We start from the raw sequence: 22,668 nt of genomic DNA, 5'->3' as shown, positions 1-22,668 counted from the left end.
CTTTGTTAAACTTCATCCTGTTTAACTCAGACCATTTCTCCAATTTGTCCAGATCATTTTGAATTATGACCCTGTGCTCCAAAGCAGTTGCAATCCCTCCCAGTTTGGTATCATCCGCAAACTTAATAAGCGTACTTTCTATGCCAATATCTAAGTCGTTAATGAAGATATTGAACAGAGTCGGTCCCAAAACAGACCCCTGCGGAACCCCACTCGTTATGCCTTTCCAGCAGGATTGGGAACCATTAATAACAACTCTCTGAGTACGGTTATCCAGCCAGTTATGCACCCACCTTATAGTAGCCCCATCTAAATTGTATTTGCCTAGTTTATCGATAAGAATATCATGCGAGACCGTATCAAATGCCTTACTAAAGTCTAGGTATACCACATCCACAGCTTCTCCCTTATCCACAAGATTCGTTATCCTATCGAAGAAAGCTATCAGATTGGTTTGACATGATTTGTTCTTTACAAATCCATGCTGGCTGTTCCCTATCACCTTACCACCTTCCAAGTGTTTGCAGATGATTTCCTTAATTACTTGCTCCATTATCTTCCCTGGCACAGAAGTTAAACTAACTGGTCTGTAGTTTCCTGGGTTGTTTTTATTTCCCTTTTTATAGATGGGCACTATATTTGCCCTTTTCCAGTCTTCTGGAATCTCTCCCGTCTCCCATGATTTTCCAAAGATAATAGCTAGAGGCTCAGATACCTCCTCTATTAGCTCCTTGAGTATTCTAGGATGCATTTCATCAGGCCCTGGTGACTTGCAGGCATCTAACTTTTCTAAGTGATTTTTAACTTGTTCTTTTTTTATTTTATCTGCTAAACCTACCCCCTTCCCATTAGCATTCACTATGTTAGGCATTCCTTCAGACTTCTCGGTGAAGACCGAAACAAAGAAGTCATTAAGCATCTCTGCCATTTCCAAGTTTCCTGTTACTGTTTCTCCCTCTTCACTAAGCAGTGGGCCTACCCTGTCTTTGGTCTTCCTCTTGCTTCTAATGTATTGATAAAAAGTCTTCTTGTTTCCCTTTATTCCTGTAGCTAGTTTGAGCTCATTTTGTGCCTTTGCCTTTCTAATCTTGCCCCTGCATTCCTGTGTTGTTTGCCTATATTCATCCTTTGTAATCTGTCCTTCAGTTACCTTTGTGGAACAATGTCTGTGCCACACTGCTAGTATTCACTGGAGGAGCAGTAGAGCGGAGGACAGGGAATGTGCATGGCAGTATGAGAATGCCAGTGCACATTTGGAGATTTGGGTGGGCACCCAGAATATGGAAGGGGTTATTAGGATGAGATGAAGTATTCTTGTACTCCACTTGTGTAGACATTAAGTGGACATAGCATATTACGGATAGTACAACTGTCCAATTAGGAACGAAGTGAAAGTATGCTGAGGACACAATTTCTTTATTCACAATGCCTGTTGCCATTTCCACAGGGTCAGAGTTAAGGTTGGGGGGCAGGCAGGGGAAGAGGCAGGAAAAATACCTTAACTCTATTTCCTGGGTTTTAGTTTACATTTAGGCACCCTCTGTGTTCTAGAAGGGCAGAGGGCAGTGCTAGGCTACCTTAAAGTGCACCGTAACATTATCAGTGATAGTGGGTTAATCCAAATGTTGTAATCCCAAATTAAGGTTTTATACAAATTTGCATTCCATCGACCCACTTCACTGAAACAGAAGTCTCTCTCCAGACAGTGGGTCATCCATCTAGACACACAAGGTGCATGTTATCAGCCCTGATCTTCATTTTTTACTTCAGAAACTGATTCCCCAGAATAATCAGCTCCACAATTTGTGGGAACCGTAGAATATTTAAATCTACCTCCCTGTGGTAATTTGGGTAACATGTCTGTACAGCTTACGAATTCTGCTTGATACTATGAAGTTATTAAAAGATTACTACATCAGAGAATACCTGACCGTGGATGTTGTATCCACCACTTGCTGACATGGGTGAAGCACGTAACTACCAGATGAGGGACAATGGACTGTATGCTCACCCAAGGAGGCTGGCTGGAGCTGGAAAAAGATACTTCCTCTACCTTGTCTGCAAAGGGCTGGTGAAGTCAAGAGTGGAGAAACATAAGCAGCAGAACAAAGGAACAAGGTGTTGGTGGTGGGGGGGGGGGGGGGGGGACATACAAACTTGAGAAATTCACAGACAGGAACAGGAAGCTTTGGGCAGGAAAAGATAAGCGATGGGCAGGCTTTTGCAGCAGGGTGTCCCGTTTAACTGCAGACCAGCCAAGGCCAGAGAAACCTAACTAACCTAGAGAGGCTCTATGTTTCTGAAGGGAAGTCAGAAGCGGCAGGGAAAGGATCCCAGACAGCTCTGCTCAAGGCCTGAGAGCTCACCAGAGTATCGAAGAACCTGACACAGGGAAATGGTATACAGGTGAGTTTATTATTTTGTGTAGATCTATTTTTTGTGCTATTAAGCAAAGAGCAATGGTATTTTGGAATCCCGTGCCAAGTCTGTCTCTCTCTGTTGGCTTTCACTATCCTGAAGAAGTGAGTTGTAAACTCAGAATGCCTACACAGCTGCAGTTCTTGGAGAAGGTATGTTTAACCTACAGGGGACTCTGAGGGGTCAGCACTGGTCCCAGGGATGAGGCAGTTGGACTGCTGGGTCTCATCCCTCAGAAAGGGGTGTTAGGGAGAGGAGATGTACCCTGAGTGTGTGCCTAGAGGTCCAAGCCAGGGGTTGGTGCCTGGACTCTTAAGACTCTGGAGGCTAAAAGTCACCCAGGGCCCAGTAAGGTGGATTCCCATCGCAGCAGTCTAGTGAGCGTCCAACACAGGAACTCAACCAGATCGGACACATTAAACTCTATCTCCCAATCTGCATTTGGCTCCAAAATTCATTCATTTTCAGCTTGTATGTATGGTATGTGCAATTTTATAGGTGGGGCTGATAGCACCACCTATTAAGGTTGCAGACACTTTCCATCATAAGAGCTTGTTTTCAGTTGTGTATAACTTTGCCAGACTTTAACCATTTACGCTGAAGTTTTCCTTACTATATATACACGCATATTGAGACTGTGCTGAGGTGATGTGGAATCCCTGATGTTATTTAAGCTTTGCCTCTGCTAAGCTTATTGTCCTGAAGTTTTTATAAGCTAAGACAAGGTCACAGTGGCCATGAGCATTTTTAACAAGTGGCATCTAGATCTGCTCTAAGCCATTTTATGACAGCGCTTAATGCCATTTGGCAGTCAACACTTGAACACTCACTGTTGCTTCTTCCAATGTTGCTAGCAACAAAGGAAATTTTCGGTAGGCATAGAGTTAGTGTAAGAAGCCTCCTTGATGGTCTCCTATGACTATGGTGGCAGCTGCTGTATATAACACTCTTAAACCCCACTGACTTTAGAAAAAGGAAACAAGGAGTGTAAAAATATTCTGTCTAATCAAGCCAAAGAAATCTGTCAAGACCTTTGTTTTTTTAGAAACTGGAAACATTGTTACAAAGTTTCATTCAGCAAGGCCTATGAATCAAATTATCTGGAAAATGAAATAGATTGTGGATCTGTATAATAGTTAATACGATCAAGTATAATGCTGTCTTAGTTCTGGAGGGTATCATTGTTTGATTATTTGAGTATCAGCAACTTTAGACAGGAAACTTCTTTATGTTTATATACATTACGTCACTGATTTGCATTACTTATTGACCTAAAATGGAGCTAAAGTTTTAATTATAAAGGTTAATTATCCAAGTTCCACAGAATACTAGAAATTAAAACATCCTTATGTACCATGACTGATGCCAGTTAAGTGATATGCACTTCAAAATATGAAACCATTTTTAAAGTCACTCTGACCTGTTCCTCCTACTCACACAACCAGTTTACTCACTTGTAGTCATGATACCTGGTGAACATGCTGGTATCCCATGATCAACTGCCCATCTGTAAGCTCCTTCACCAACCAAAAAGCTAGAACACACAGAAGAAGGAATTTAAACAAAAAAACTAACAAGTGCTTCTTCCCGGGCAAATTGTTTGGTTTGGTGGCTTTTAAATGGCAAACTATCTGCTTTTGAAAGAAAGTCCCCACTAACTGCAGAGTTGACCCTTTGCGTAGTTTTACTATGAGAGAGGACATGTAGTTATGAGACATGAAATAAGTTTATTTCTTACAACCAGTCCCTCCCCAAGTCCTATCACATTTAAAATAAGTTACCAAATCACATGCAAGAGCTTCTTTTTTTTTTTTTTTTTTTAAAGAAAAGTCTTCTGCTTTTTTAGACTGCTGATGACTTTGAAGACTCACATACATCAAATGAATAGGGATAAAATGGAAATACATTTCCAGTTAAGCACGTTTCAGAATATTAAAGGGTATGCAATAAATGATTTCTGACAATCAGTTTCCTTTCACCTATATTTCCCAGGATAAAGATCACAGTCAGTTTCAGATGCTGGCTGTTTTTGCAAAACATTTGATGAATCTGCTGAATTTGAAAAAGATTTGAAAAACCATGTCTGAAATACTGATGTTTCACTTGGCCAGTGACAACAATTGTATTACAATAGTAAGATACTAGGCAGTATGCCTGTGCATGCAAGCAGCAGTTACTAAAAGACTTTAGAACTCTGGAAATAAATATTTTAATTGGCTGTCAATAGTTATACCCATGTTTATAAGCCTTAGTAAATGCAGGGAATAAGATGGAATTTAGAACATAAGAATGTCCATACTGGATCAGACCTAACATCTATCTAGAACAATATCCTGTCTTCCAACAGTGCCCAATGCCAGATGCTTCAAAGGGAATGAACAGAACAGGGCAATTATCAAGTGATCCATCCCCTGTCATCCAGTCCCAGCATCTGGCAGTTTAAGTAGTATTTTTGATTAATTGAGATTTTAAAGTTTGCTTTTTCATACACTAGCTCTTAGCATTGTCTCCTGATTTCACTGTTACCTGATGCGCTATTGAGAAGCGCAGTTAAGTTCCTTTCAAAATATGTACACTACTTAAAGTCTGCAAGGTATTTCATATTCCCTCTTAAACATTTAGACAGATTTATATTAAGAAAAATATTGCATTTTTAATGCATTGTAAAGATGCTCTACATTGTTCAGCTGCATCTTTAATAAACTGTTTCCCATTTGGATAGGATAACTCGTTTGGTTAACAAAACGTAATCTTTATTTTCCAACTTTAGGTTAAAAGATGGAGTCACCATAAAGACAGAGAGTAAGATAAAGGATTTCAAAATCCATTATTCTTTTAACTCTACACAAATCTTAAGTTTAACCCTTAGAAAAAAAATTATCTTTTCATAAGAAAAGGCAAACAGGTTTCTTAGAAAAAAAGTTATTTTAACTGACAAGTTTACAGGACTTCTTAAAACTCAAATTAGGAATAAGAACTTAGTAATAGTACAAATCTGTGTCAACAGCCATGAAGAAAGAAATTAACACTCAACATAGTATCATCTTCTATCCACAATATTTCATTCTATTCACAGCTGCACCAAGTGCACAATAATATGTTCCAAGATGAGAGAACAAAGCAAGTCTTCCTTTTAGAGGCACGCTATTACTCATGTGTAACAAACAGCATCAGCCTTCTGTGGATAAGAATAACCTTCAAATATTGCATTCATTAAAAGACCAAAGGCTAAAAGAAAGTCAAGCAGAACAAAGCAATTACCAAGGTGGAATTCTGCCAGCAGAGAGTTTTCCCTTCTGCCCTTCACACAACAACCTATTTGCAACTGAAACAGGATTCTTGATTCCTGAAAAGAAATAGGAACAAAAATTTTAAATGTTGTTTCACAACTGTTGCAGGGTTTATTTTCACTAACCAACATTAGGAATTCAGTTTCCTGTTGATATTACAAGTTTGCATGACATTTGTTAAGGCAAAAGACATTGCCTGCAATATCAGAGATCTCAATATGATGGTAAACTGATTACTGTACAAAGGCTTGGCACTTGCTGTTAAAGTTAGCATTTTCTTTAGGAGTGCACTGAAATGTGACTGACCCACTACAAGAGTCCAGAAAGTCAAAGTTGAGAGGGAAGGGGGCCAAACACTGTAGCAAGAAAGGGACACTTCTTTTTAGGCCTCCTATAAATCATGAAGCAGTTTAAAAAATAAAAAAAAAAGTCCATTCTTTCTCAAAGTCTTTTGCAGTCACCTTTAAAACAGCTACAAGAGACGGCAATAGGTTCAGAGTGATCCTCTTCCTGATTCTCAGAGATGTTTGCTCATTTATTTCTCCATTTCTAGGATTATCAGCTTTAATGATATGGAGGAAAAACAAAACAGGACATTTTGCAGTCCTCAATAGCCTCCCCTGGTTTTACTACATGTATTCACTTTCAAAGACAGAAAAATCTATAATGCCCCTTGTAAAAGTGTGCAAGTCAGTAGCACACTTTCTATGATATTTTTCAACATCTCAGGTGTTTTGAGGCTTGAACCAACTTGATGCTGTCTCTTTAAAAATGTGTTTCATAGGATTCTACAAGTGAAGAGACATTTTAAATTGACCAAAACAGAGATGCTGTGTTAACAGCAAGATTCATTTTCTCATCACACAGAAAGCTGCACTAGCGTTAGAGGAACACATTTTGTAAACCATTTTTCTCACTTTTTACATCAGAGTTGTGACAAAAAAAATCTTAAACTCAATATGCCTTAGCCAGTGAGAGTAACAACAGATGTCTGTCTCCGACAGCTCTGGAAAAGTTGTGTCAGATATTGTATGTTTCAAATGAAATGTAAAAGTGTACACTTACACACCATAACATTGAATTAAATCAAGTCTGCAAGTAGACAGACTGTAAAAGCAGATGAAGCCATATTATTGTTTCATTTTACATATTCTATTAGCATCTCAACACTATTTATACTTTGCAGCATAGCCAAGGCCCCAAGCCTAAAAGGTGCTCCACTTGAACAAACCTGTATCCATGGGAGCACCTTACAGGATCAGAGACTGAATTACCTTCATGACAAACTAGAATGCTAAAAAAAAAAAGTACTTAAAAGCAAAGTACAGAGTTTTATAGTAATTATGGGCCCAATCCTCCTTCCATTGACTTCAATGGGAGTATTTCGGAGTGAAATTGAGAGCTCTCCTTCTCTCAAGGGAAAGCATTAATCATCTTTAAACATGAACTGTATTTATGCTTTATAGTATACAGTTAACATACCACTCAGTGCTCCAACTGCTCCAAAATTTAATGACTTTCCATCCATTATACTGGCATCACATTCTATCTCACCCAAAAGGTTTAGGTTCGATCCCATTCCTGCATTTGTAAAGGGGGAATCCTAAAAACATAAGAACAGACCACAGAGTAAGATACATACACATGACTTCATATCAGGGCCGGCTCCAGGCACCAGCATGGGAAGCACGTGCTTGGGGCGGCCAATTCAAAGGGGCGGCATTCCGTCCGGTATCGGGGCGGCACGTCCGGGTCTTAGGCGGCAATTCAGCGGTGGGTCCCTCATTCCCTCTCTTCCTCTTTGAGCTGCTGCCGAATTGCCACCTAAGAGGAAGAGAGGGAGGACCCGCCGCCAAACTGCCGCCGAAGAAGCGGTGAGATTTAGCTGCCGCCGAAGTGCCGCCGCTCATCTTCTTTTATTTTATTTTTTTTGCTGCTTGGGGTGGCAGAAAAGCTGGAGCCGGCCCTGCTTCATATATCCGAAACTCAGTATCATTAGACTGACAACACTCACCTGGACAAAAAAAAAAAAAAAAAAATCTATGGAACTTTCTACAGCAAGTAACTGAATTGCTGTAGAAAAGGAAGCTTCCCTAGATGGTTATCTTGGACATGTTACAGTGTAAACTCAATATACATTACAATGATGGTGTATTTAAAATGCACTGTGTTACCATAAAGGACGACTCTAGCCATACAACAACCTAGGAAAGCCTTTTGTTGAAGACTAGATTTGTGGCAAAAGCAAAACTTCTCCAAGGAAAAAACAGATCACTGCATTTGGCACCAAGAACCTTCTACCAACTAATTCAGATACACATGTGCAGCCTCCACAGTAGAGGCCACACACACAGTCTTTTCAACTAGACATTGAGTACTAGGACTGGTGATGACTTACTGAGGCAAAATGGTGGGCAAATGGAATTGATAGTTTTCCTTAATATTCTAAAATTAAGTAGGGGTTTGAGCTTTGCCCACACAACAATACCTGCCTGATGGAACACAGAAAGGTAGCAGCACCACCAAAAAAAAAAACTTCAAAAAAGTTCTGTTTGACCATTCACCTAGAGACGGTCATTTTGATGGGCATGTAATTTCTTCCATAGGTGGAAAAGTACACTTCCATGCTTAGTCTGTGTTCTCATAACAAATTTGCAAAGCTAGTGTATATTTGTTATGATTGATAATCTACATTTCTACAGCACTTTCATCCTCAAGGATCCCAAACAAATAGAGTCACCTACACAATCACAGATTTAAAAAAAAAAACAGAATTATTCCAGTAGTGTTGCCTATTTTCATACTACCCACCACTCCATAACTAGTTCAATTTTTGCTACACTGAACTTGAATTTGGCAGCAAGACATTCAGGAAATGTCACACTGTCCAACACAAACAAAATGGTGTGGGAAGGGGAGAACAGGGAAGGAAAGGTTAAGTCCAAATCTCAAGCACGTCTTCTCCCTTTAAGTTGTGTATCTCCATTTCTGTGACTGAAGTGAAAATGCCTCTGGGGTGGCACAAGAGAGCTGTTTGACATCAGTACTAGACAACTAATTTTAACTGGAGAAGAGACCATATCTAATTAAAGAATTAAAATGAATTTAACTGAATAGTGGTTAATCAAGTTTTGTTATAGTTCCTTATGGAAGCACCCTAGAAAAGGATTAGCATATACTAACCTTGGTCCTAATAAATTAAAAGGATGATGCAAAAAAGCAGTTTAGACAGAGATGGAGGGTCTAGGGACTAGAATGTGGAAAATGGCAATCCAGAATACAGAAGAGAGGGAAAAAAAGTGTTGGGAAATCCAGATCAGACAGTAGGATCTCAAGCTGAGAGGAGTGCTGGGCGGGGGGGGGCGGGGGAGGGGGTTTATATAGGCTTGGAATGTTTATATTTTTAACTGGTAAATATCAGCGAATGTCGATTACAGATACAAACCATGAAAAATTATTTCCATGGATAATTGAAATTTACAGACAGTCAATAAACGAAAAATGCTGCCTGAGAACTTAGAGTCAAAATCCAGTGATTTAGACTTTTGAATTAGGTTGGTTACAAATAAGCTAACGAACAAATAGTAGAAACGGCTATGATTTGTTGATCTACGGATATTTATTTTTTATACTTTGACATGGGGTGTTGACAGTTTGTGACTTAACGGTTTATAAACAGGGCCCTACCAAATTCACAGCCGTGAAAAACACGACACGGACCGTGAAATCTGGTCTCCCCCGTGAAACCGGGTCTTTTGTGTACTTTTATCCTATACTATACAGATTTTACCCTAGACCAGGGGTCGGCAACCTATGGCACGCATGCCAAAGATGGCACGCGAGCCAATTTTTAATGGCACGCTGCTGCCTGCCAGGGTCCCGCTCAGCCCGCTGCCGAACCCCGGCAGCGGGCTGAGCCGGACCCCAGCAGGCACCAATGTGCCATTAAAAATCCTGCCCAACCCAGCCCGCTCTTCTCCGCCCCCCGCTCTCTCTGACGGGGGCAGAAGCAAGCTTGGTCTTGCCGGCTGCTGCTGTAGGACCGGCTCCGCCAGCAGCCAAGCTTCCCCCTCCCCCACCACTTCCCCCAGCGTGCTGCGTCGAACCCCGCCTCCTCTCCCTCCCTGCCGCCGATGGCCCTTGCGAGGGAGGGGAGAAGAGCAGCCCCAGTGCCCTCACTGCTCAGACCGGTAAGGAGGCAGAGAAGAGGCGGGGGAAGGGGGTTAGGAGCGGGGCATATCCCTCCAGCCCCCTGCCGTGAGCCGCAGGGGGCAGGGAGCACCCCCCTGATCCCAGCCCACCCACCCCCAGCCCTCTGCCCTGACTCCTGCACCCCCTTGCACCCCAGCCCCCTGCTTCCGCCCCACGACCCCATCCCTGATTCCTGCACCCCCTCACACACACCCAGCCCTCCGCCCTGACCCCTGCACCCCCTTGCACCCCAGCTCCCTGCATCCCCCCTGACCCCATCCCTGACTCCTGCACCCTCCACACATACCCAGCCCCCCTACATCCATGCCCTGACTCCTGCACCCCCTCACATGCCCCCAGCCCCCTGCCCTGACTCCTGCACCCTCCACACATACCTAGCCCCCCATACCCCCTGCCCTGACTCTTGCACCCCCCACATCCCCACCCTGAGCAGCAGGTTGGCAGCGGGCTGAGCGGGGCCAGCGTCTGGGACTTCAACTGGCAAGGGGCCGGCAGCCAGAATCCCAGACCGGCAGCGGGCTGAGCGGGGCTGGCAGCCGGGACCCTGGCTGGCAGCAGCCAGCGGACGGAACCCCAGACCAGCAGCGGGCTAAGCCGGTCTAGGATGCCGGCTTAGCCCGCTGCTGGTCTGGGGTGCCGGCCCCGCTCAGCCCACCGCCGGTCTCGGGTCCCAGCCCCCGGCCCCGCTCAGGCCGCTGCCAGTCTGGGGTTCTGGCTGCCGGCCCCTTGCCAGCCGGGGTTCCGGCCGCAGGCCCCGCTCAGCCCGCTGCCGAACTAGGTGAACGGAACCCCAGGCTGGCAGCGGGCTGAGCAGGTCGACGGCTTAAGATCAGCATTTTAAATTTAATTTTAAATGAAGCTTCTTAAACATTTTGAAAACCTTGTTTACTTTACATACAACTGTAGTTTAGTTATATTATATACAGACTTATAAAGAGAGACCGTCTAAAAAACGTTAAAATGTATTACTGGCACGCGAAACCTTAAATTAAAATGAATAAATGAAGACTCGGCACACCACTTCTGAAAGGTTGCCGACCCTTGCCCTAGACTATTCGCTGGGGGAGACCAGCGTTTCTCAAACTGAGGGTCCTGACCCAACAGAGCAGATGATGGAGCAAAGACATGAGGAAGGGTAGTGAAGATACTAGTCTAATAGGTGATTCTGGCGGTAGAATGTCTGTGCCTAATCGGGTAAATAATGTCAGTGAAGCCAAACGGCAAAAATTAAGGTGTTTGTACACTAATGCAAGGAGCCTAGGTAACAAAATGGAGGAACTAGAGCTACTGGTGCAGGAAGTGAAACCAGATATTATAGGGATAACAGAAACATGGTGGAATAGTAGTACAGGTACTGGAGTACAGGTATTGAAGGCTATGTGCTGTTTAGGAAAGACAGAAATAAAGGCAAAGGTGGTGGAGTAGCATTGTATATCAATGATGAAGTAGACTGTAAAGAAATAAGAAGTGATGGAATGGATAAGACAGAGTCTGTCTGGGCAAAAATCACATTGGGAAAGAAAGCTACTAGAGCCTCCCCTGAGATAGTGCTTGGGGTGTGCTACAGACCGCCGGGATCCGATTTGGATATGGATATGGATGTTTTTAATGAAGTAAACACTAATGGGAATTGTATGATCATGGGAGACTAACTTCCCAGATATAGACTGGAGGACAAGTGCTAGTAATAATAATAGGGCTCAGATTTTCCTGGATGCGATAGCTGATGGATTCCTTCACCAAGTAGTTGAAGAACCAACAAGAGGGGATGCCATTTTAGATTTGGTTTTGGTGAGTAGTGAGGACCTCATAGAAGAAATGGTTGTAGGGGACAACCTTGGTTCGAGTGATCGTGAGCTAATTCAGTTCAAACTAGATGGAAGGATAAACAAAAATAGATCTGGGACTAGGGTTTTTGATTTTAAAAGGGCTAACTTTAAAGAATTAAGGAAATTAGTTAGGGAAGTGGATTGGACTGAAGAACTTGTGGATCTAAAGGCGGAGGAGGCCTGGAATTACTTCAAGTCAAAGTTGCAGAAACTATCAGAAGCCTGCATCCCAAGAAAGGGGAAAAAATTCATAGGCAGGAGTTGTAGACCAAGCATCTCAGAGAGGTGATTAAGAAAAAGCAAAATGCCTACAAGGAGTGGAAGATGGGAGGGATTAGCAAGGAAAGCTACCTTATTGAGGTCAGAACATGTACGGATAAAGTGAGAAAGGCCAAAAGCCATGTAGAGTTGGACTTTGAAAAGGGAATTAAAACCAATAGTAAAAGGTTCTATAGCCATATAAATAAGAAGAAAACAAAGAAAGAAGAAGTGGGACCGCTAAACACTGAGGATGGAATGGAGGTTAAGGATAATCTAGGCATGGCCCAATATCTAAACAAATACTTTGCCTCAGTCTTTAATGAGGCTAATGAGGAGCTTAGGGATAATGGTAGGATGACAAATGGGAATGAGGATATGGAGGGAGATATTACCACATCCGAGGTAGAAGCCAAACTCGAACAGCTTAAGGGGACTAAATCGGGGGGCCCAGATAATCTTCATCCAAGAATATTAAAGGAACTGGCACATGAAATTGCAAGCCCATTAGCAAGAATTTTTAATGATTCAGTAAATTCAGGGGTTGTACCGTATGACTGGAGAATTGCTAACATAGATCCTATTTTTAAGAAAGGGAAAAAAAGTGATCCGAGTAACTATAGGCCTGTTAGTTTGACATCTGTAGTATGCAAGGTCTTGGAAAAAATTGTGAAGGAGAAAGTAGTTAAGGACATTGAGGTCAATAGTAATTGGGACAAAATACAACATTGTTTTACAAAAGGTAGATCGTGCCAAACCTATCTGATCTCCTTCTTTGAGAAGGTAACGGATTTTTTAGACAAAGGAAATGCAGTGGATCTAATTTACCTCGATTTCAGTAAGGCATTCGATACGGTTCCATATGGGGAATTATTAGCTAAATTGGAAAAGATGGGGATCAATATGAAAATTGAAAGGTGGATAAGGAACTGGTTAAAGGGGAGACTACAACGGGTCATACTGAAAGGTGAACTGTCAGTCTGGAAGGAGGTTACTAGTGGAGTTTGTTTGGGGTTTTTTGCAGGTGTCAGGGTGTAAAGAGTCTACAGAGAGAATGAGAAGGTGACTGTGTAGATTTGAACATAAGATGGATATAAATACACCATTTTATTAGCTTTATAAGTGGTCAGTTATGAGAAATTCAAAGCATCTGTGTGGATACAATCATTTTAGTTTGTGAGGATGTGAAGTCCAGATGTCCTTAGTGCACATACAGGAAAAAAAAAATAATTACTTTAAAGAAGTGACAGTGTCTGAACAACTTTTCACTGTAATGACCGTAGTACAGAATCCTTAGAATAGAAAGTACTCACTCCACAGGCTCCTTTTACGACACTCATCTCTGTATTTCCCTGCCTTCCTCAAGTGCAGCACGGAGAGAAGGAGCATATGGCCCACATACTAGAAAAACAGAGCTTCCCCCACATCACATAGAACGTACACACTAAGCCGAGTCAAAAATCTTTAACACTACTCCTTTGTTATGAGTCACAACTTGTGTAAAAAAGTAATATTTGATTAAGACAGTGGAATGTTGGCAGGTCTAACTCAGTGCATGGGGGGGCCACCACCTCAGCGGTCTTACGAAAGGTGGAAGGATGAGGAGCAGCAAAAGACTGACAACTTTACTATCTTCCAGCTTTCAAAGGTATGAAAAACCCTGCCAGTGAAAGTCACAGCCCCAGGGCTAAAAGGGAAGGCAAGAATGGGTCTGAGAGGGATTGCTCCAAGAGGCTTTATAAACTCCAATTCTCCTAGCTCAACAGAAAATTAGAGCCTCAGAATGCTGAAGCGCCCCAACTTCAAGAGCTGTCTAAGCCTCCCAAGCTCAAGGCTGATCAGACAAATCCTGGAACTGAAGTCTTGGAGACTCGTCTCTGCTGTCTCATTCCAAAGGTGTTGGACTAACAGAACCATCTCTAGAAGAGTGCACATACAGAAGCACAATCATATGTTCTGGTGATTGTGCCAGAGCTACTAACTGAAGAGAGAGCCAAATCCTAAGAATTGGCACCATGGGCAAATGGAAGGAACCCTCAGTGCTATAACAGGAATCTTAGCAACAAGGACCCTCTTTAGTGCCTTCCTCTTTGGGGAAGGCAGTAAACTCTCTGGCACCAGATACCTTTCAACTTGTTCTTTATGTTTAAGGGCAGCTGAGGTGGCACTGGTGCGGATTTGTCCTATAAGCAAATATGTGCTTGATGCTTTTGAGATTTTTCCCAATGAAGGTCCCAGCATTAATGGATGCATCATGACGTGACAGGCTCAGACAGAAGATCCTAGGACAGAGGGATAGCCACATCAGATTGTTCCACTAGAACAAGGCTCTTAAGTGCCAAAGGAATTTCCTGCACTGACATACCAGTTGGTGTCAGCTAGGTTTCCATATTTCAGTACTTAAGTAGTTCCTAGAACCAAAGGAGAAATCAGCCTCGACATCAGTAAAGTTTCAGCAGCAGAAGCCCCACTTCTGAGCTAGTGTTTATTTGTGCCAATAAAGCACCAATGCTTACTGAAGACCTTGGCACTATAGTCTCTCTCTGGCACAGACTTTAGTTCTGTGGTCATGCCTGACTGAAAAGAGAGATGGTCTGCTCCAACATAACAGGCCTGAAAGTTGGTCCAATGACAAATCTAGGGACTGAGGGCCTCATTTCAGAAGACATGATCATCTTGTCTACTGGTGTGGTCCCAAGGCGTGCTGCTCTGTATATAGGGCATTCAAATCTGGACAAAGTGAGCTCCCCTGTCCGAACAGAAAATGGCATTGTGCATCCACTTCCGGGAGAATGTGGGAGCATGAAATACACCATCTACAACCATCTCTTTTTATCTGAATCTTTGGAGGCCAGATCAGCCATGACCAAATGTTTAAGAACCCTTGTTCAATAATAACTGGTCAAATACTAAATAGCTATCATACACATTAACAAAAATAGGGAGAGTTTTAAAATGAAAAGTGAATTCTTCCATCCAGGTATACAGAGATATTCTTTAAAAAGTGACAGAGTCCTGTGGCACCTTATAGACTAACAGACGTACTGGAGCATATTCTTAACACCCACAGACATCCATGGTAAAAAATGAATTGACCTGGCGGGGGCAATCAGACCTTTTTTAACCTCAGCTCCAACCATTTGATGCTGGCAAGCGGGCAACGATGTAGCTTAGGCACTGCTTTGCAAAAAATTTCAACAGCATCAGAGGATGCATGCCATATGGGAGAATATGCAAAGGCCACTTCAAAGAATTTACCTTTTAATTTTTAAATGGAAGCAGAGCACTCCTTTATATATCTAAGAAGTCTCAACTGACTGGGGAGGTGAGCAGTGCAGTCATGAGCTTTGCAGATCAAAATGCTTGCCCTGTCATCATATAAAAGTGGAAGAGGGGAGGGAAGAAGAGAAGAAACACTGTCCATAGCATTTTAGCCAAAAGAAGCCTAGCCACATGACATGGAAGACATTGTTTAAGAAACCTACATCCACTGCTCTTACATCACCAGCAACGTACATTTAACTTATGATTCTTGCATCTACTGAGATATAAAATTTTAGCTTCTAAAATAAAAATTAGATTGTCAACAAAAAAATTGCACTTCATCCTGTAATTTCTCCTAAACTACTGAAGCTATCATTTTCTTTTTTGATTCCTTCTCTTCTTCAAGATATACTTACAATGTTTGCCAGTTTCACAGCATACTAAATTTTTTAGCTGTGGTCAAAGTTGGAAGGCTTGTAGAAGTTACTCATTTTTGACAGTCCTGGAATTACACCTAGCCAAATAGTTATAGCGCTCTACTTTCAACATATGTTAAAGTAACATTTCAGCTATCTTTGATATAGTTTTGGCCAGTTTGTTTATGCAAGCATTGTGACTACTAAATTCTATTCAAGAGACATGCATATAGACAGCCAGCATTTAAACAATAAGATTATAAAGTTGCTTTCTTACTGGAGGGTTGGTGGCACTGAGAAGTGGCCTCCTGGGATGAATCAAGTCCCATTTTGTTTAATGAGTTAAAATGTTCTTAAAGAAAATCTTAAATTAAAGTCAGATAATTAAACAAAGCACAACACATACCTATGCATCATACTTTGCCAAATGGAAGTCATAAGCAAATGGAACCAGGTTTTTTTTTTTATTTTAACATTGTAACTATAATTAACAATTTTGAAAAACTATGTCAGAACCTCTTTAACTTTCCAGTTTACATAAACCCCTTTACTGTAATAGTGCTGTGCTTCTCATTGCAAATTAATTGTTTGTACTTAATTTTAAAAACACAGACTTTAGTTTCAAAAGTGTAAATCTGCGGAGGTTAATCTTTTCCTATTAATGTACTCAAGTTAAAACTCAATCTAGTTCTACAAAATAGGTCAGTATTTAATTGAAAGCAACAGATCTGCAGAACAGAACGCCATAGATCTAATATTAATTAGACTTGCACACTTGATAGGTTAGATTTGTTTTAGATTCTTTATGGTATCTAGTAAGAGGTACTGAAAGTGTCTTTTCCAGTTCAACTGCAACATTAAGACACAGTAAGTGGAGCAGTTTCACTAGTAAACACAAATCTGGCATTTATTTATATAGCATTTTCCATCATAGGATGAATAATCAGTTCTGAGCCCTGACTTAAGTATCATCTGTTTACAGCCTTGTAATAAGTCAGAGGAACACAAGCTAATGCTATTGCACAAACTGTGTCCATCATATGTTTAGAGAGAAATCAGAGTGCTTCTAGTGATCACTAGAGTATTTGGCTTTGCTTGTGATTATTTTTCCCCTTCTACATGATCAAGTCTTAAAATATTTAACTGGGTGTTCTTTAGTGTCTCTTTCCAGCACCTAGACAGTGACTCTCTGAAGTGCTATAGAGATACATAAAAGCTTAATCATATGGATTTCTTCCAATCTTCCATAAAAAATAAAACAAAACAAAACAAAACCACAGCATGTGGTTATTGTACACTGCAAGTCAAAAAATTAACCCAACTCTTGTGTTCCAAGACCAATTGAACAGTCAACTCATATGTGGCAACTGATGATAGAATTGTGGAAAAGCGAATGGCTCAGTGACCATCTCCTTAAAGAATCATGCAGTGTTTTAATAATCAGTCTTCTGAAGTATCCACTAATTTATTACTGCAACATACACAGACTTTGGAGTTAGCATCTTCATTTGTTATATTCAATTATGCAGCTCGCTGAAATTCTGGGAAACACATGATCAGGTTGCCAAATATGATGGATGACACTTTATAAAATTCAGCAGTGTAGTATTAGGTTATATGAACAGCATTCACAGTTAGTTGCTGTTCATTAGTTTGTACATGTAAGCTACTTTGCCCACGTAACTGCTAACATTTTATCTTAATCATGGAATTTATTGCATTGGAGATGTTCATGCAGTCACGCAGAGATGGACTGTTCTTTCTCCACTTAGAGGCTGCAAAAATAAAAAAAGCAGCCAGCATACCACAAGCAAACTGTCAGCTCACTCATAAAAGATCAAGAGCAAATTTTGTTCCTCAGCAACTCTTTGAAGTGATGCCTCTTGGACTGGCTGGAATTCCATGTAATAGGAGTTGCGTAACTAAGCAGAACTGGGAAAAATCCATCTTTTGTGACACTTGCCTAAAAAGATAGTTGGATCTTCCAAAATTCTGAAGAGAAAGTAGTTTGTGAAACACATAATAAGAATATCTAGACCACTGGAAAAAGAGCTATGAGCTATAATCTATTCTATAGCTTTCAGAGTTTGAGAAATAGACTCAATACTCAGGATTTTATTCTGTTGTTGCACGCTAGAAAGGTTCTTTGTACTTCAGCTGAAAAGATTTGTTCATACTGTCTTATAATTAGGGCTGAAAAGTGATTAGAAAAATTAATCGCGATTAATCACACTGTTAAACAACAATAGAATACCATTTATTTACATATTTTTGGATGTTTTCTATCTTTTCAAATATATTGACTTCAATTATAACACAGAATAGAAAGTGTACAATGCTCACTTAATATTTATTTTTGATTACAAGTATTTGCACTGTAAAAAAAACAAAAGAAATAGTATTTTGCAATTCACCTAATATAAGTACTATGGTGCAATCTCTATTATGAAAGTTGAATTTACAAATGTAGAATTATGTACAAAATAAACTGCATTCAAAAATAAAATAATGTAAAATTTTAGATCCTGCAAGTCCACTCAGTCCTACTTCTTGTTCAGCCAATCGCTCAGAAAAACAAATTTGTTTACATTTGCAGGAGATAATGCTGCCCGGTTGTTTACAATGTCACCTGAAAGTGAGAACAGACATTCTCATGGCACTGTTGTAGCCGGCATCGCAAGATATTTATGTGCCAGATGTGCTAAAGATTCATATGTCCCTTCACGCTTCAACCACCATTCCAGGGCAAATGCATACATGCTGATGATGGGTTCTACTCTATAACAATCCAAAGCAGTGTGGACCAACGCATGTTCATTTTCATTATCTGAGTCAGATGCCACCAGCAGAAGGTTGATTTTCTTTTTTGGTGGTTCGGGTTCAGTAGTTTCCACATCAGAGAGTGTTGCTCTTTTAACACTTCTGAAAGCATGCTCCACGCCCCGTCCCGAGCAGATTTTGGAAGGCACTTGAGATTCTTAAATCTTTGGTCAACTAGCTGTAGCTATCTTTAAACATCTCACATTGGTACTTTCTTTGCGTTTTGTCAAATCTGCAGTGAAAGTGTTCTTAAAATGAACCACATGTGCTGGGTCATCATTCAAGACTACTATAACATGAAATATATAGCAGAATGAGGGTAAAACAGCAGGGGATGTACAATTCTCCCCCAAGGAGTTCAATCACAAATTTAATTAATGCATTTTTTTTTTTTAAACGAATGTCATCAGCATGGAAGCATGTCCTCTGGAATGGTGGCCGAAGCACGAAGGGACAAACGAATGTTTAGCATATCTGGCACATAAATACCTTGCAATACCCAGCTACAAAAGTAGGAGCATTGCCAGCAAATCAAGGGAAGTGACTATTCCCCTCTTTTCGGCACTGGTGAGGCCACATCTGGAGTACTGCATCCAGTTTTGGGCCCCCCACTACAGAAAGGATGTGGACAAATTGGAGAGAGTCCAGTGGAGGGCAACAAAAATGATTAGGGGGCTGGGGCACATGACTTATGAGGAGCAGCTGAGGGAACTGGGCTTATTTAGTCTGCAGAAGAGAACAATGAGGGAGGATTTGATAGCAGCCTTCAACTACCTGAAAAGGGGGTCCAAAGAAGATGGAGCTAGGCTGTTCTCAGTGGTGGCAGATGACAGAACAAGGAGCAATGGTCTCAACTTGCAGTGGGGGAGGTCTACGTTGGATATTAAGAAAAACTATTTCACTAGGAGGATGGTGAAGCACTGGAATGGGTTACCTAGAAAAGTGGTGGAATCTCCATCCTTAGAGGTTTTAAAGGGCCAGCTTGACTAACCCCTGGCTGGGATGATTTAGTTGGGGTTGGTCTTGCTTTGAGCAAGGGATTGGACTACATGACCTCCTGAGGTCTCTTCCAACCCTAACCTTCTGTGATTCTAAGAAGACGACAGCATTATCTCCTGTAAATGTAAACAAACTTGTTTGTCTTAGCGATTGGCTGAACAAGAAGGAGGACTGAGTGAACTTGAAGTTTTACGTTGTTTTGTTTTTGTACTTTTTTATTTCAATTACAACACAGAATACAATATATATGAAAACGTAGAAAAGCATCCAAAATATTTAATAAATTTCAATTGGTAGTCTATTGTTTAACAATGCGATTAAAACTGTGATTGATCGCGATTAATTTTTTATCACAATTATTTTTTTTGAGTTAATCGCGTGAGTTAACTGCGATTAATTGACAGCCCTACTTATTATTAAAATCAACACTACAATAGCAAAATAAGTTAACGGGTTGACTTAATTTACATACAGATTTTCACAATACATTCTGGCTAAATCAGAATACTCACTGTCTTAGGAAAGGTGATATTCTTGCTACATAAAGACAAGAGGGATGGGGTTACTTCATTAAAGGGACAGTCAACATGAAAAACTACAGTTTTAATCTACTGAAGTTACAAAATGACTATAAATGGAAGAGAGAAGAATACATTTCTCTATTCTGTTTATTTTGTTGACTTACTATATTCAATATCAATTTCCTATGATGGTGTTTCACACAGCAACAGAGAGAGACTATTTTTTTAAATGAAGATTTGGTTCTAAAGGTTACAAAAACTGGGAGGGTTTTCAGGCAGGTGAAGTAGCTAAAATTTTATTTATTTGTTTTTTTTTTTTTTTACATTTTACTATGTTTAAGGTTGGCATTCTATTCAGAAAAACTCTTTTACAGAGCAATATACCTAGGTATTAAGCCATCAGCCCTTAGGAAACTGCAGTTAGTCCAGAATCCTGAAGCTCTTCCCCTCAGGAACACAGACTACCACAGACACATCACACATGTCCTCCACTCGGAACACTGGCTTCCCATAGAATATCAAGTCAAGTTCAAGGTCTTGGTCATTATCTTTAAAGCACTCGATTACTTGGGTCCAACATATCTAAAAGATTGAATAAACACCAGGAGGAAAATTGTGATAGACTACTCTGCTCATCAAGCAAAATGGAATTTTTAAGGAGTGTTCTGAGGATATTTTATAAGATAAATTCAGTTACGTATAAGGCTAATTGTGGACGTATCCACTAACAATCATCCTCACACCTAAACCAAAATCTAATAAAGAATTATTAAGTTTAGCAAACCATGTTAGAGTTATAATTCATTATTACAAAGTTTATTAATATGCCATTTTGAAACAGAATGTAAATGAAGTAATGTCTATCACCTATGCCACCTCTTCTCCACAATGCAATACAACTATTCACCTTAACATGATCTCATGACTGTCATAAGAAACAAATTAGCTTTATATTTATACGGCACCTTCCTAAAATAATCCAAAAGCGCTGAAAAATATGCATAATATCATTCACCCTGAAATGCGTGCCACCCCAGACGTGGCTACATCAGCACTACTACTACACAAGAGCTTTAAAGGAGAGGGAGTTAAGAGTAACTTTGACTGAAGTTGTAGAGGTTTTGTTTTGTTTCATCTACTATCAAGCAAAGTAGAAAGTAACTACTCAATGTGAAATTTCACCAGGAAAATAAGGCTGAAATATGGACCATCTAATGTGTTATGAGCTCTGTAATGAACAGAAGTGATCAGAGCATCATTTATCTCATCCAAGAAGCCATCAGTGGGTTGTGTCTAATAAGATAGGAAGAAGTCAGAAATGGATAAGCCCAAAGACAGAATCTATCCTGCATTTGCAGGGAATTCTCCACTTTTAGTATTATCAGATATTAGAGACTGTGGCTGGTAAAACAAATTTGATGCTATTACTGCTGACGTATAATAAATACATATTCAGTTTGAATATTGGAAGGCAGCTAAACCTCTTTAATACATTAAGGGCAAGCAAGACAATGAAAAAGTCAAAGGCAAATTGCAGACTAAATTTTACTTTTGCACAGATAGGTCTATTTAAAGCACTGAAAGAGTATTCTCTGTAAGTTACAAGTTGAAATGTATAGCTTTATATAGAATTGGGATATATGGCAATAACATGTTCACTTGGTTTAATTCCTGAATTAAAAATAAGAAGTACCTCTAGTTCAATTAGTGCCGCAGTCACTGCATCAGTTGCAAGAGCACCAGCCTGAAGTTTTTCAATTGCCTGTGAAACAGAATTTTTAGTTGATGAGTTTGGATTTAATAATTGTATGGCTAGTTCTAATGATTTTCTTGGCACTGAGTGAGACAGAATCCCCACCACAAGAAAATTCCAATCTAAGGCTTTGTCTGCACTATACAGCTTTTAGCGACACAGGCATGTCGCTAAAAGTCAGGCAGTGTAGCTGCTGTTTGTCGGCACTTTTGCTGACAAAATACTTCCACCCACAATGAGCGGCGTTCACACTGTCAACGGGAGAGTGCTGCTGCAGACAACGCGCTGTTCACACTGACGCTTGCCACAGCAAAACTTTTGTCTTTCGGGCGGGGGGGGGGGGGGGGGGTTGTTAGCACCTCTGAATGACAAAAGTTTTGTTGCTCAATTGCCAGTGTAGACATAGCCTAAGAGGACAAATAAGACAAAAGGCACTGTGAGAGAAGAAAGTCTTTACAAGATTTGAATACATGATATTATTGTTCTGGCATCATGAAACCACACTGCACTTGGCAAAAAAAATTTACGGTTGAATTTTATAGTAACATATGTCTCCCCCACACTTGAACTAATGATAGGGCTCTGACACCAAAAAAACCAACCCTAAATTATATTGTGTCATATTGAGTTGCTGCCATTAAAATGATTAGTTGTACCATTGAGTAAGTTTGTCCAGATGTTAGCAACACACACATTTGAAAGGATTAGATTTTTAATCATTAAATGTCAGTAAACATTGATTTCACCATATATACACCAACTGACGAAAATATATTTCCATCAATGATAATTGAAATTTACAGATAAGCACAGTAAGAAAAATGTTGCTTGAGAACGTCTTAGAATTGATTTAAGGATATTTATTTTGTATATTTTGACATGTGATGT

At 40.5% G+C, this 22,668-nt stretch overlaps 1 protein-coding gene across 1 annotated transcript in view; it reads right to left on the bottom strand.

The window, feature by feature from the left end:
- The window catches only part of TASP1 (taspase 1), a 172,082-nt gene that overhangs the window by 134,239 nt on the left and 15,175 nt on the right, over positions 1-22,668 (bottom strand). Inside the window, exons 4-7 of the mRNA XM_065401129.1 lie at positions 21,721-21,789; positions 7,191-7,311; positions 5,680-5,764; positions 3,873-3,952 (exon numbers count right to left, since the gene is read on the bottom strand). Coding sequence (XP_065257201.1) covers positions 3,873-3,952; positions 5,680-5,764; positions 7,191-7,311; positions 21,721-21,789 — 355 coding nt within the window. The remainder of the gene's footprint in view (positions 1-3,872; positions 3,953-5,679; positions 5,765-7,190; positions 7,312-21,720; positions 21,790-22,668) is intronic.

Source organism: Emys orbicularis, chromosome 3 (genome assembly GCF_028017835.1).
Source record: "Emys orbicularis isolate rEmyOrb1 chromosome 3, rEmyOrb1.hap1, whole genome shotgun sequence".
Taxonomy (NCBI): domain Eukaryota; kingdom Metazoa; phylum Chordata; order Testudines; family Emydidae; genus Emys; species Emys orbicularis.
The sequence above is the reverse complement of the archived record's forward strand: the minus strand, read 5'-3'. Positions and strand labels throughout refer to the sequence as shown.